Source organism: Microtus oregoni, unplaced genomic scaffold (genome assembly GCF_018167655.1).
Source record: "Microtus oregoni isolate MIOR12 unplaced genomic scaffold, Mior012 000003F_ref0000135, whole genome shotgun sequence".
Taxonomy (NCBI): domain Eukaryota; kingdom Metazoa; phylum Chordata; class Mammalia; order Rodentia; family Cricetidae; genus Microtus; species Microtus oregoni.
In genome coordinates, this window is record NW_024543062.1 from 7,550,732 (window position 1) to 7,565,575 (window position 14,844).

The 14,844-nt window shown below is 43.6% G+C and overlaps 1 protein-coding gene across 6 annotated transcripts in view; it reads left to right on the forward strand.

Annotated features, from left to right (window-relative positions):
• Positions 1 to 14,844, forward strand: part of Cux1 (cut like homeobox 1) — a 329,325-nt gene that overhangs the window by 163,382 nt on the left and 151,099 nt on the right. For all 6 annotated transcript variants that reach the window (XM_041648337.1, XM_041648338.1, XM_041648339.1 and 3 more), the window contains exon 4: positions 13,702 to 13,780. In XM_041648337.1, the coding sequence (XP_041504271.1) occupies positions 13,702 to 13,780 (79 nt within the window). The remainder of the gene's footprint in view (positions 1 to 13,701; positions 13,781 to 14,844) is intronic.

The following is a 14,844-nucleotide window of genomic DNA, read 5'->3' on the forward strand; positions in this document are numbered from 1 at the left end:
CCACCACCGCCCCGCAGGAGCAGAACTTTGATCTCCTACAAAAGCAACAAATGCTCTTAACTAACCTAAGCCACCTCTACAGCCCGTTAATCTTTTTAACCTACTGAAGCTTTGATATATTTCTTCACTTTGATTCTTTACGTTGTCTTAACCTTTTTTTACTAGTAAAATGGGTTATCAACTGTGTGAGTTGTTTTTTGAAAAACCAACCTTGAGCTGAGTGGTGGTGGCACACCCCTTTAATCCCAGCACTCAGGAGGCAGAGGCAGGCAGATCTCTGAGTTTGAGACCAGCCTGGTCTACAAGAACTAGTTCCAGGACAGGTCCCAAAGCTACAGAGAAATCCTGTCTTGAAAAACCAAAACCAACCAAGCAAACAAACAAATAAACAAACAAACAAAAAAAACCCCAACGTTGAGTATGTCCATTTGGGTACTTTTTTGTTTATTTCTGTTTTATCCTTTTATCTATTTGATTTATAATCATAGGTAAACTGTACTGTGATACTTTTTGAAAGCTTTTGCTTAGCTCAAGTTTTCCACACTTCTATTTGTCTTCTAATAAGACTGTGAGGTTTTACCTAAAGTTTTCTCCCAGGTTCCACACTAGTGCTGCCAGTAGCTCCCTGATCTTGCACCTTCCAGGCCACACCTTTCTCAGAGAGGACAAGGAGAAAAGAGAAAATTCTAGAAATGGCCTTTTCTTGCAGGGAGTACATTACCTTAGTCAGGGAATCACAGTCCTTATAGAGCACCACAGATGATGCCGCCAAGGTCCCACTTGAGGAAACAGTGAGCTTCTTGGGCTTACATACAAAGTATATAATAATAATAATATAAAAACAAAAAGTGAGAAGCCTGGATAACCCCAAAGCAACTACAGCACCACAGAATCTCATCCCAAATGGACAGCAACATCCCTGTAGCTACATAGGAGTCCCAACTTCCACAGTCTGTGTACCCCGTGCCACATGTACAAAGCCACATGCGATTGGAGCAGAATTGTATGCAAATATCTGAGAAATGTAAGAGGAAGTGACTAAGTGTGCAGTGACTCCCAAAACGTCTTCTGTGATGGATACCAGTTTTTAGGCTCCATCTTGAAGGTCACTTACAAGTCATCACGGCTGCTCTGATGAAAATAATGGCAGTGATGCTAGGAGCAAAGCACTATAGAACAGAGTGCACACAGCTCTCTCTAAGAGAGTTCTGTCGGCATTCATGGGATAGACAGAATATTCTTAACTTATCCTCTGAAGCCACTATAACCTTGACGTCAGAATCAGACAAGAACTGAACAAGAAGGAAAATCAAAGTCATTCTTATTTAGCTATAAATAAATAGTTTAGGAGCTCCAAGAAAAGTAAGTGGAAGCCACTAGGCCTGTTGTATCCCTAAAATAGTTTTATTTAACAGTAGACGATCACATTATTATTACTTTATAACATGGCCAGATTAATGGAGAATTGCCATTTCACTAAATATAAGAAAATATTTTGATAAAAATCTGTTCAAGAGGATTGGTTAAAAGCAGCTGTTGCAAAGGACCTGGGTTCAGTACCCAGCATCCACATGGCAGCTGGTGACCACCTGTACTCCAGTTCTAGGGGATCCAGAATTCTCTTCTGCCTTCACAGGCACATAAGTGGTATACAGATATATTATCAGGCATACTCATGAATAAAATGAATAACGTTAAAATTTTTAAAAAATGATTAAACAGAAACTATTAGCAAGCTATAAATAGAAACTTTTTTAACCTTGCAAAAAACTGCCTATGTGCTCCAACAATAGTCATCCAACCTACTTGTGTTAGAAACAATTTCCTTTACAACCAAGAACTAGGAAGATGGTTTAGTGGTACAGTACTTGTCTAGAATCCCCCAGCAAGGGACAGAGTGGGACAGGGTTATGGCTCAGTGGTAGAGCTCTTAAATGGGATGCATAACGCCGTGGAGCTGATCCCTAGCACCAATAAGACAAATAGTAAGTAAATAAAGTATCTTTAATGGGGTCCCTGTAGAGCGCAAGAGAGAGCTCTAGCCACCTTGAGGATAGGTCAGACTGACTAATACCTTCTCCTGTGTGGCCCTCTGCCCTGGACCTCTTTCTTATCCAGCTCAGCTACCCTCAAGCCCTGGGCCCTTCTGGAGTAGTGGAAGGGACCACTGTGGCTAAGGTGGCAATGGGAATGGTGCATTTTAAAGATCTTAGAGCAAAACCCCAAGGCCGAACCAGCACAGGGTCCTCCTGGAGGTTGGCTGGGTGATGGCTCAATTAAAGGCACGCGGGACTGTGCTGAGGCAAGTAGGCCAGCTCTATAATTGAAAGCACATTTTCCCCTCCGAAGCTGCAGCTGGTTTAGCTCTGCTCATGCAGAAAAGGATATAACCTTGCATAACATAGGAAATGAACGGTTGAGAGAGAAGCCAAATTCAATTTTAGTCAGATATGTTGAGACCGAGCCCATGATCTATGGGAGCCGGGGTCTGAGCAGCTCGCATGTGGAAAGGCGCACACTCAGCACTCTATTAATCACGGCCGCCCGCCTGGCGCTGCCACCCCTGTGTACAGGGGGCCACTGCGCCCGCGCTCCTCCTCAGCGCTGGAGAGCAGCCAAGCACTCCAGAAGTTAACCTCTTAAAGACCCAGAGCTGCTTTCTGTTGAATAAATGTAATTTTGTGGTCAGAAATAAATGCTTGTGATGTAGCAGGGAGCTTTGAAAACAACAGCGAGCCAAAGCTATTACAAATTGCTCCGTGTTGGGGAAGTCAACAGCACACATCAAAATTCCGCGTGTAAGGCAAATTGATTTCGGCCCAGAGCTCTGCAGCTATTCAATAAAAGCCCTATTAAACCATTGTGTGTAATGAACAATCCAGAGCAAATCTAATATTTTCAGAGGGTAATTATTTTTAACGTCCTCTCAGTAGCCATCACTAGATTTCTTGGATGTTTACAGTGGGTACCCAAATGGAGTGTTCTCTACCGAGCTGTCATTTGGCCTCTGAGCTTGGAAATCCCTCTGCATTGGGCTCCAGCTGCCTAGCAGGCACCTGGCAGTCTCCTTGTGCCTAGAGTTAAGTGCTCCTCTTTACTATTCCTCCAGGAAGATGTTCAGGGACTCTGGTGTCTCCCAGACACATAGATGTCTGAGAAGTTTTGTTGGATCAGCCTGAACTGGTGGAAACAGACAAAATGGAGCTTAGGAAGCATGAGTGAGGTCAGTGCAATATTGGTAGTGTTCACATAGAACCTCAGGTAACAGAGATAGGTGGCCTAAGGCAAGAAAGTCAGATCCTGTGTGATCCAGAGACCCATGTCAGTATCCATGGGAACCATGCAGACCTGGCACGATGGGACATGTCTGTTTTACTTTGGTTTCTTGATCATATGGGAATCATGGTGATTCACACAGCTAAGAAGGCTCACCTCAGTCCCACTCCTGTTCAGTTCATGGTGGATATGTAACTGCCTCACCAAGTCACAATTCTTAATGTCAGTCTTCTGTCTAGACTGTGAGTTCTCAAAAACAGGGGCTGCTTATTCTTTCTTTGATTCAGTTATACTTATGTGTCAAGCCTTACCTGAACTACACCTTGATATGCAATAGCAGAAAGATTCATGCAGATACAGTTTTCAATGAGTTTAATGTGTGATCTGTGTCCCATGTTACACAGTGCTTGGTGAATGGTAGACCCTCATTAAATAAAAGATGCAAGGAAGAGGAATGACTAATGGATCTTTGTGGTTGGGTGAAGGTAGATGGGTGGGTTAGTTAGATGGATTGGTGAGTGAGGTAGAAGGATGTTGTTCATTGGAATGAATAGATGGATTTATATGAGTGAGGATGGATGGGTAGATGAATGGGATGGATGGATGGATGGATTGATGGCTGTTGGTAAAGGCAGATGAAGGGCATGAATGGATAGATGTGTGCATATGGAAGAGAGTAGATGGACTGATGAATAGGATAGATGGATATTGGTGGGTAGGGTAGATGGATGAATAACTGAATGGGTAGGTGGACTGGAAGAGTTTATGGAAGAAGTGGTTGAGTGTCTGGATACATGGATGAATGAAAGGGGATGAATAGATGGATGATAAAGCAGATGGAGGGAGCTAGATGTATGGGGATGGGTGAATGATTTGATAGATTAATGGGAATGGATGGGTGGATGACTAAGAGGTTAGATGGGTTTATAGAGAGGGTGTATGAAATGGAATAGATAGATGGATAATTGAATAGATTGAGATTGGCAAGAATGCATGGATCAAACAGAAAAATTGTGTTCTAGTTATTTTCTATTATTGTGATAACCAACCATGACCAAAAGGAATCTGCAGAGGAAAGGGTTTCATCTTACAGCTTGCAAGTCTATAATAAAGGGAAGCCAGGACAGGAACTCAGAGGAAGGAACCTTTAGGCAGAAACTATGAGGATTGCTACTTGATATCTTGCTCTCTGTGGCTTTTTCAGCCTGAATTACAGAACTCAGGGCCACCTGTCCAGTGTTGGCACCACGCACATGGGTTGTGCCCTTCCATATTAATAATAATAACATGCCCCACAGTCTTGTCTGCAGGCCAGTTTTATAGAAGTATTTTCTCAATTGAAGTTCCTTCTTTATGGATGATTTTAGCTTATGTCATGTTGACAAATTTCTAACCAGCACAGATAGATAGATAGATAGATAGATAGATAGATAGATAGATAGACAGACAGACATACATCTGCATGGGTGAAAGTAACACTTTTACTATATAAATTAAAAACATTCCCGTGAGTAAAAAGGCTTTATCTTCTGTCAGCTTCTGTACTTAACCCAACTCATGGATATTAAGATAAGAGTACTAGTCCTAAAGTTAGTAAGTTTAAGACCTGGTGCCCCTGACTGTGACATTGGCGAAATCAGCTGACTTCTCAGTGCCTCTGCCAATTCAAATGATGAACATGAGGGCTCAGTGGTATAGATCTGGATGAGAATTACAACAGTATTTATAAACATGGCATGGTAGCAGTCCATGATTCCAGCACCAAGAGGGCCAGAAGTCCAAAGACATCCTCAGCTACCTAGAGAGCTCCAGGCTAGCTTGCACTATAAGAAACCATGTTGAAAGGGGAAAGGGAACAGGGAGGAGAAAGCAGTAAGAAGATAAAGGAAGAAAGGAAACAGTATTTGGGCATAAGAATAAGCTGATACTACTTCCCCTACAAGCCTAAAATTAATCCTAGTCACATAGATTTGTTCAAATAGGAATATGGTCAAATTTTAATGACTTGCATGCCTGATTCTCTACATATCTTCTTTTGGAAAAGCTACATCTGGATGTTCATTAGGTTTCCCTAGAGTCCAGTGATTCAATGCAACAATTCTATGAATGAGACTGAAACCAAGGATCAAATGGCCAAAAGGTCAGGTTCCCAGAGTGAACTTGAGAGCAGAGATCACTTAGAAACATAAGTGGCTGGGGGCATGGCTCAGTGGTAGAGCCCCTGCCTAGCATGTGTGAAGTCATGCGTTGAATCCTTAGCATTTCCAAAACTAAAGCAAGCTTTCTGCCATTGGATGATCTCATTGTTCTTGTCAACCTAAGTAACTCATTATGATGTAAGTATTTCTTGTTGGCTATACTCACCCTTCAGTGATCTATATGGTTTTCCTTACACCAGTACCACATTTAGTTAACAGGGTTTGTAGTAATTTATCAACTGGGAAGTATGAGTCTTCCAACTTTTTCCAGTTTCAAGATTTTTTTGTCTGATGAGGTCCTTGCATTTCCACACAGATTTCAGGATCAGTCTGTCATTTTTGGCAATGAAGCCAGCTGGGATTTTGGAGTGCAGTGTGTTGAATCTGTAAATCAGCTTTGTGGCTATTATCATTGTCATAGTATTAAGTCTTCAATTCAGCAAAGACCTCCATTTAATTTAGTTTGTTTCTATAATGTTTTGTTGTTTTCAGAGTAAATTTTATACTTCCTTTTTTTAAAAAAATTGTTTGACAGTTTCATATGTTTACAATGTAGTTTTCTTCTTTTTCTTTTTTTCTTTTTTCTTTGTTAAGACATCATCTCACCATGTAGCCCTGCCTGGCCTGAAACTCAAGAGTATACAACTCACAGAGATCCACATGCCTCTGCATCCTAGCACTGGGATTAAAGACATGTTACACTATGCCCAGCTTTGCAATGTATCTTGATCATATCTGTCCCAAATCTGCCCCCTTCCACTCTTGCTCAGACCATCAATACTTTCCTTTCCCTCTGTAATGTCCTCTCTTTTGGTTGTTAATACCCACTGAATCCAGTAAGTGCCATCTGAGTGTGTATGTGGCCCTGCAGTGGAGCATGGGCCCTGCCCCTAGAGACAAATGACCCCCACACTCACACAAACCATCAGCAGCCAATAACTCTCCAGCTATGGGTGGAGCATTATGAGCTCCTCCCCCATTCGTGTTGGAATGTGGTTGGCTTAGTCTTATGCGGTGACCAAAAGTGTTGCGAGTTCATAAGTAATATCTAGTAGACAGTGCTTCACAGCGTGCCTCCCCATCCTCTTGCTCTTAACATTCTTTCCAACTCCTCTTCCCAGAGTTCCCTGAGCCACAGAGTGCTTCATATGATTGTCGTCTTTAGGGCTAAGCACTCACAGTCAGTATTCTCAGCACCATAACCAGTTATGAACCTCTGCATTGATTGACAGCTACCTACTGCAGAAAGAATGTTTTCTGACCAGTCTGGAGCTGCACTAATCTATGGGTATAAATATAAATATTTAAAAGGCAATTTGACAAAACAGCAGTGGGAGAGAACCCATTACAGTCTGTGACCTTCTAAGCCATGAGCTTTTGAACAGGTTTACAATGCCAGGCATGAATTTCTTCCTGTGGAGCAAGCCTCAAATGCAACCAGAGAGCTGCTGTGCCATTATTACACGAGTAAACACATCTTGTCTAGCACATTAGTATTGTAGCTTGCAGGGTGTATGTTTGGGTAAGTCAGTCCATTGATGACTTTTCTCCTCCAGCATCCTGCGTAACATCTTTTGGCACTTGATAGCCATCCAGTAGGGAGGAAGCTGTATGTCTTGCAACTAAAATTGGTGTGTCTTCATAAATAGGGACATAATGTCTAGTTATGGTGGGCAACTAAGAGCAGTGGAATAGATAATCTTGTGTTGCTTGGTGTGTGTGGGGGATCTCCCCTGACCAACAACTTTTAAGGAGTTCTCCCATGTCTGGTATAAGCATTGTTTCTCCAGCCCCAGGGATTGTTGGGATTTTTGTTTTGTTTTTGGTTTTCAAGACAAGGTCTCTCTGTAGCCCTGGCTATCCTGGTACTTGTTTTGTAGAATAGGCTGGCCTCAAACTCAAGATGTTCTCCTGTCTCTGCCTCTCAAGAGCTGGGATTAAAGGCATGTGCCTGGATGGAATTGTTTTTCTTAATGTCACTTTCAGATGCTTACTGTTAGTGTCATAAAGAGAGGTGACTTTAGTCTGTACGTGGTGCTAAATATCTGTAATCCTAGCCTCACTCAGAGGGGTAAAGTTAAGAGGACTTTAAAAAGAGGGTAAAAGTGAGTTTGAGAACAGTTGGAGCTGCATAGTGACATCTTACCTCAAAATGCCAGAAAAGGAAGGAGGATAGAGCTGTTGTTGTATTTGTTTTGTTTTGTATATTGTTCTTACATTGTTCTCCCGCCTTGTTGAACATTGTGTTTTGTTTGATTGAAATGGGGTTTCATATGTCGTAGGCAGGCCTCCGACTCACTATGTAACCAAAGTTGGCCATGTACTTCTGATACTCTTGCCTTCACCTCCCCAGTGATAAGATTATAGGCATGTACAACCATGACCAGTTTATAATAAGGTGCTGGGGATAGAACCCAGGGATTTATGCATGCTGAATGAACCAGCATTCTACCAACTGTTTTACTACCTCAGGCGACTACTCTCTCTGGGAATACTTTTCCACATTCATCCCATGGTTTTTAGTAGGAGATAAAAGTAAAAGTCTTGCTGGGCGGTGGTGGCGCACGCCTTTAATCCCAGCACTCAGGAGGCAGAGACAGGCGGATTTCTGTGAGTTCGAGACCAGCCTGGTCTACAAGAGCTAGTTCCAGGACAGGCTCCAAAACCACAGAGAAACCCTGTCTCGAAAAACCACACACAAAAAAAAAAAAAAAAAAAAAAAAGTAAAAGTCTTCTGCTAGGTGAGGATTGTGAACCTCCCCACGCTGTTTTCATGGTGGGAATGAAGGAATGAATGAACTAGAGAGTGAGGCTGGCAGTTGGCTCCTCCCACCTCTGCATTGAGCCTGCCCACAGTAGTCTCCTGCCATTGGTGTGATCTGTGGCTTACCTTGCAGTTCTGGTTGAGCTTTAGGGAAACTGCAGGCAGCTAATCCTTCAGCCTCACACAGCTCTTCATCTGCATTGCTGAAAATGGAATGTCAGTGGTGACATAAGGGCCCCTCAGACTGCACGGAGAGGACATTAATTCTCAGTTTGATTATCTGCATTGTTCTTCCTCTGACACTTTACCCATACCTCTGCCTGTGGCCTCTCACTCTTAACCCATTCATTCTTTATGGCAACATTTTCTTTCAGATTTTTGCTAAAGCACACTTTCCTCACCCAAAAATAGATGACTTGGGCTAGGAAGATGGCTCAGCAGTAGTGGCACTTGCCAGCAAGCCTAATGGCCTGAGCCTTTATTCCCAGAACCCCCATAGTGGAGGGAGAGAGCTGACTCCTCCACAATATTCTCTGGCCTCCACATTCAAAATACAAAGGTTTTTTTGTTTTGTCTTGTTTTCATTTTTTATTTTGTTTGAAGAGAAAGAGATTTTTTTTTTCTCTTGTAGTTCATACTGATTTTCAATTCAACATGTAGACTAGGATGGTCTTGAACTCCTGTTTCTTCTGCTCTATACCTTACAGGTACTGGGACAGCAGGGGTTGTGCCACCATGCCCAGGACCATGGCAAAACTTGTTTCTGCTACTGATACGAAACACTGTTATTATAGGTCTTTCATATACATATTGACTTTTTATCCATACATGTAATTCTTGAGACTTGAGCTGTACTGTCAACTTTGGAATAAAAAAAGTCTTAGATCCCTAAATTAAGCCAGCATCACATAGGAATTAACAACCTGATTACTTTGCAAGCATTATATTACTTTTCTTTCGAGCTAACATAGCACATTGTTAAGTACAGACAGTCTTCAATACAGACTCAGAACTGTACTATCGAGTACAGCAAATCAATAGGTCTGAAGCTTAGTGGGTAGACTACTTGCCTAGCAAACACAAAGCCCTGGGTTCTATCACCATCACTGTATAAACTGGGTGTAGAGGTGCACACTCTGATCTCAGCAGTCCTGTAATGGAGGCAGGAGGATCAAAAATCCATTGTCAGCTGATAGTGGTGGTGTACATATTTAATCCCAGCACTCAGGATACAGAGGCAGGTGGATCTCTGTGAGTTTGAGGATGGCTTGGTTGACAAATCGAGTTCTAGGACAGCCAGGGCTACACAGAGAAACTCTTTGTCTCAAAAAGGGGGGAGGGGTAAAAAGTCCAGTATATTTGTCAGCATGTCAAATTCAAGACCATTCTGGGCTTTATTCAGCCCTGACTCAAAATAAGAAGACCAAGGGAAGAGATGTCTGATAGAAGACTCTGGTCATGTTGCTGGAGGTGGGGGTGTACGTTTCATTTGTAGAGCGATGCCTAGAGGAGTGGGGGAGATTGGTTTTCAGTGTCTGTGGATCGCCAAAGGCTATCAATTACACCATGTCCCCAAAAATGGGTGCTTATGCTCAGACAGCCCTTTTCATATTAACCAGCTTCAGAATGACTTGAAGACAAATTCCCAAACCATCAGTTCTTTCCTGCAAGTGAAATAGTTGCTCACTGAGTATGGGTTTCCATTCTCTGAAAGAATATAGGAGCTGTAGCAAGGATTTTCCTTTTGGGAAACTCCTTGAGCGGGGGCGGGGGATGAAGTGGGGGTTGAGTCTGGTCTGTAGCCCTGGCTCTGTGGACAGTCTGGTCTCCTATGCTAGTGGGAGTGGCCTAAATTTATAAGTAGATGTGAGCCCAGTTCCAGGGATCAGTAGAAAATTCCGATGAGGCGCCTTCTAGGCTGAATGAAACTCCCAGGAACAGGGAGTGACTAGGTGTGGCTGGAAGGGGAGGCGTGGCAGGAGGTGAGCCCCAGACTGAACAGGAAGCTTTTTTTTTTTTTTTTTAAAGCAGGTGGCCAGGGCCTGTGTGGTCTCATGATCCAACCTAGTCTGGTCATCACAGTGATGCCTCTGTCTTTTCCTCTTATTCATGTTGGTATTATGGGGTGGGAAGAGTAGATAGATTTGCCACCTCAGGCCTATATGTACACAAAGGAGCCATAAGGTATAACCTGGGAACCTGATTCCACACCCTTTTTTTTTTAGACCTCACCCAAAGAGCTGCCCTGCCTGTGTGCCACTGCCTGTACACATAGTGACAGGCAGATAAGAATGGGATGGGTGTAAGTTTCTTTCTGCCTTCCTCTTTGAATTTAGTCCAGATAAGAGGACCATTCCCTACATAGACACCTGCAGCCTTGCTCTTACAGGGAACAAAGTCAATATCACTTCTCTGTGTTAGGTTACTTGACTGTGTTAGAGCACTTGCTTGCTCAGCCCTGGTAGGTGAAGTTTGTCACCTGTAGCCCCAGGCAGTTCTGATCAGACAGTCAGCCCCAAAGTTCTAGCACTTCCTTCCAACCCTGCTCTTCCCTGGAACTCTGCCAAGCAGAGGAAGTCTGGACTGAATCTAGAAGAAGTGGACTTGGGAATAGTCTGCTCTGCCTGGATATGCCTGAGAAGGCTCAGGTGGAAACCTGGAAACAGAAAGTGCTGCCACCGGCAGCACTGGCTATGAGCACTAAATAAGAACAGCCACCTAGGAAAGATGAGCTAAGGACTAACACATATTTTAGGACAGCAACCATAGGGAGAAGGCAGAAGAAAGGGGATCATAAGGAGGCTGTCAGAATTCTCAAAATGTCCTTATTCCAGACCATTAGAGAAGACTTACCCAGGGAACTGGCAGTCTCAGCTAGAAACTTGGCCTCTCTTAAACCTCATGGGCTGAGGATGTGGCTTGACTGGTAGGCCAAGCATACATGAAATCATGGGTTCGACCCCCAGCACTGAATAAACTGGACAAGGAAACACATCTGTGGAAGCAAAAGGATCAAGAATTCAAAGTAATCCCCAGCTAAATAGTGAATTCAAGGGTAGTCTGAACTATGTGAGATCTTGTCCTGGAAGGAAACAAAGAAGAAGAAAAACTTAGTATCTACTTACTTAGTGGATTACTTAAACCCACTTACTCTTGTCTTCTTGGGACTGGGTTTGAACTCGCTGCCTTTGTGGAAAAGTCACAGAAAGGAGCGCTTAGAACCACACAGACTAGGAATTAGATTCCTGGTGCTGTCAGAGTGGCTTAAACACAGAAATGATTGCCTTCTGGTCCTGAGACTAAAGGACAAGGTGAAAGTCTGAACAGGGTTGGTTCCTTTTGAGAACAAGGTAGTGGCAAATGATAATCCTTGGTATGTAGAAGCAGAAGCCCAGCCTGTCTTCCTCTGTCAGTGATAGTCTCCCTGCGTATGTCTGCTAGAAAAAAACATTTCGGTGTTGCACAAACACATGAACAAGGTGTAAGTAACCTGGCAAGGCAATTTCTTTTTATGAAACGTGTGGATCATGACCAAAACCAGGCTGCAAACACATGGGACGGGAAGTTCGCTTAGTTTTTATACTAAAGCGGGTGGTGATTCTGTGCCATCTCATTGGTGATAGCATGTCTGTGTCCCCCTCCATTTTACTGTGAATGTGTGTGTGTGTGTCTCCCCAACCCTCAAGTCACCCCTTTCTATAATGTCCTGTTAGGTTAAAGTTATCACCTCAGAACCTGTAGTAAGGCCATATGCATGGCTGTAAGGGACCTAGGGGTCATTTTTTGTTTTGTTTTGTTTCTGTTTGTTGACTTTTTGGTGTCTTTTGGGGAGGAGTTGTTTTTCAAGACAGGGTTTCTCTGTTTAACAGCCCTGGCTGTCCTGGAACTCACTATATAGACCAGGCTGACCTGAGACTCACAGAGATCCACCTGCCTCTGCCTCCTAAAAGCTGGGATTAAAGGCAGGCACCACTACTGCCTGGCAGGGGTTAGGACTCATAGGTAGTTCCAGACATACAATTCAGCACACCCCTCTTAGACTTGTAAACAGCTTCCACAGGGATCTGAAAGGGAAGCCATTTTAGTTACCCATAGCAAGAGTATCTGGGAAATGCAGGTACCTCCCTGGCCTGTGCTGTGATGGTTTCTGGAGCCAGTGCGGGGATCAAGGCACAAAGGCAGCTAAATGCATAAGAAGTAGTCCATCCTAGAGGCAAGCCAAACATGGTTTTGGATACCTTTCTCAGCTCTTGGAGGTAGAAGCTGGGGGATCCAGGGTTCAATTTTATTTCTAGCTACATAGTAAGTTCAAGGCCAGCATGGACTACAGGAGATCCTGGAGAGATGGGGAAAGAGGTATTTGCCTTGTAGATTATTTTGGGACAACATCCCCCCCATCAAATTACAATTTTTTTTTTTAATGAAGGGAGAATAGAGTCTGAATTTTAAACAAGTGACTTCAGATGTTGATTTTGGAACACTTGTTAGAAGCTGCTGTTTTTTGCAGTGTCACTTGCCTGCCCTGTGTTAGAACTCCTGAGACCAAGGAGCCTGTGTCCCCCACTCTTCAATGGTTCACCTTCCTTTCTCAGATTATTCTCAGCCCTTAACAGACTGTTGCCTGGCCCAGGTGAGAGGCCCTGTAATTAAGACCCATCTTTTGCCTCTTTAATAACACAGGAGAGAGAGTGATCCTAGGTAAGGCCAGCAGGAAACTGTAATTCCAGGTCCTCTTCCTGAGTTGGTATGAATTTAGTGCATGTGAAGTCTTGCTGCCTCAGGAGCAAGAACTGTCTGTTGGGTTGGCAGCTGTATGGCGGGAGGTAAATAGCATAACAAGACAGTCTGAAACTCCTTGGAACCCCAGTCTACTTGGGATTTCCTACTTCACCTTCCGTGATATGTAGACATGGGCTGAAGAAAATGAGCTCGGCTGGGTCTTCATAAGACAGCACAGACACAGAGCCTCCCCAGTGCCTACTGGAAAACACCAGCAGTGTCCTTAACTTATTTTTTTCTATGCCTCATACTAACTCAGCATGCTCCAATTTTCCCCATTGGTCATTTCTCAAAGCTTCCACATTGTCCTCTAGAATGAGGACAGAAAGATTTACATGGTCTTCCAATCCCAGCCTCTTCCTGGGTATCTTCTACTGTGATATATATCAGGTAAATGTTATCCTCTTCCATGTATAGGGATGGCCTCTTGGATTCTTATCCCACTTGCCCATCCAGTGTCATTGCCAATGAGTTCCATGTATGTATATTTGTGCTTTCTCCCTAAGACCCTTGCTGACTGCTCCCATGTCCATGACTTTCTATAGCCTTATCCATGGATCTTAACTTTTATTCCACAACTAGAACATAAGCAAATATGTGAGGTAGGAGGATTAGGAAGTTCTAGGCTACCTCAGGCTATATAGTAAGACATTTTGAATTATCTCTTGTCTCCTTTCCTTTCAGATTGATGCACTGAGTAAAAGAAGCAAAGAAGCAGAGGCGGCCTTCTTGACTGTGTACAAGAGATTAATTGATGTTCCAGGTAAATCAGGCCATTGCTAGCCAGTGAGAAGAACATTGTGTTTGCTTAGTTGTGACGGTTAGTAACTGTTTTTAGTTTTCCTAAGGTGAATGGATCATTCATGCAGCGTCCCTGGGAAACCAAGGGGTTTGAAGATTGTGAGGTCTTTAGAACCCAGACTTTGGGCAAGCAGGAAGATGCAATATGTGTGTAATCCCAGGCTCACGTGCTGATTCCTCTGTAAGCACAGAAGCCCATGCCTGTGGCCATGCTGCAGGATGTATGTGTCGCATGAATGTACAGAATGATGTTAAGTGCTCTGCAGTGGTCTCCCAAGGGCAGCTGCCCCCTGCAGGACCTTTAAAGTGATGCTTACAGCGCACCTGATTGCTCCACTCCCCTCCAGGGTCACAGAGGATCAGTGACTTCTGGGAAAGTATCTTTTCACTGAAGGGTTAAAGCTGACAGCCCCATTTACTGTGACTAAGTATTTGAGCTGCATCTTCTTTTAAAGGCATGCATTCAAGTTGAAGTGCTCCTTGTCAGGGATACCTCAAAGAGGTGCCATCCAAGTCCTTTAGGGCAGTGTGGTAGGTCCCTCATTCCTCAGCTTTCATGGGATTGAGAATCTGTCGGGACAGAAGGACATAATCACATGGGTCCTAGCTCTGCCCTGGAGGAAAAGTCACCTAGCTATCTTCCTCTGCTGACAAGGAAACCAAAGAACCCCCCCCCCCCCACACACACACACACTGCAGTTACATATTTGCCCTGTTTGATAATTGTGCAGACATCACCCATATGAGGCATGCCCTGGCAAACAAAGCAGAGCTTCTCTTTTGTGCCTGTACGAGTGTTGCCTTCCTTCTATGAAGGGCCTGGTCCATAGCACTGTGGTCACTGACAGCCACCAAGTCAATGCCACCAGAGTTCGCTCTTTTCTCTGGGAGCTGAACCAAACAAGGAATTCTCTGTATTGCTTTTCCTTTTGGATCTCAGTTTTCTCTTTTGTAAAATGGATAGGATATGGGAATGATGGAGTGGAGAATACTTTCCCATGTCCCACGTTTTTACTGCCTTAGTTT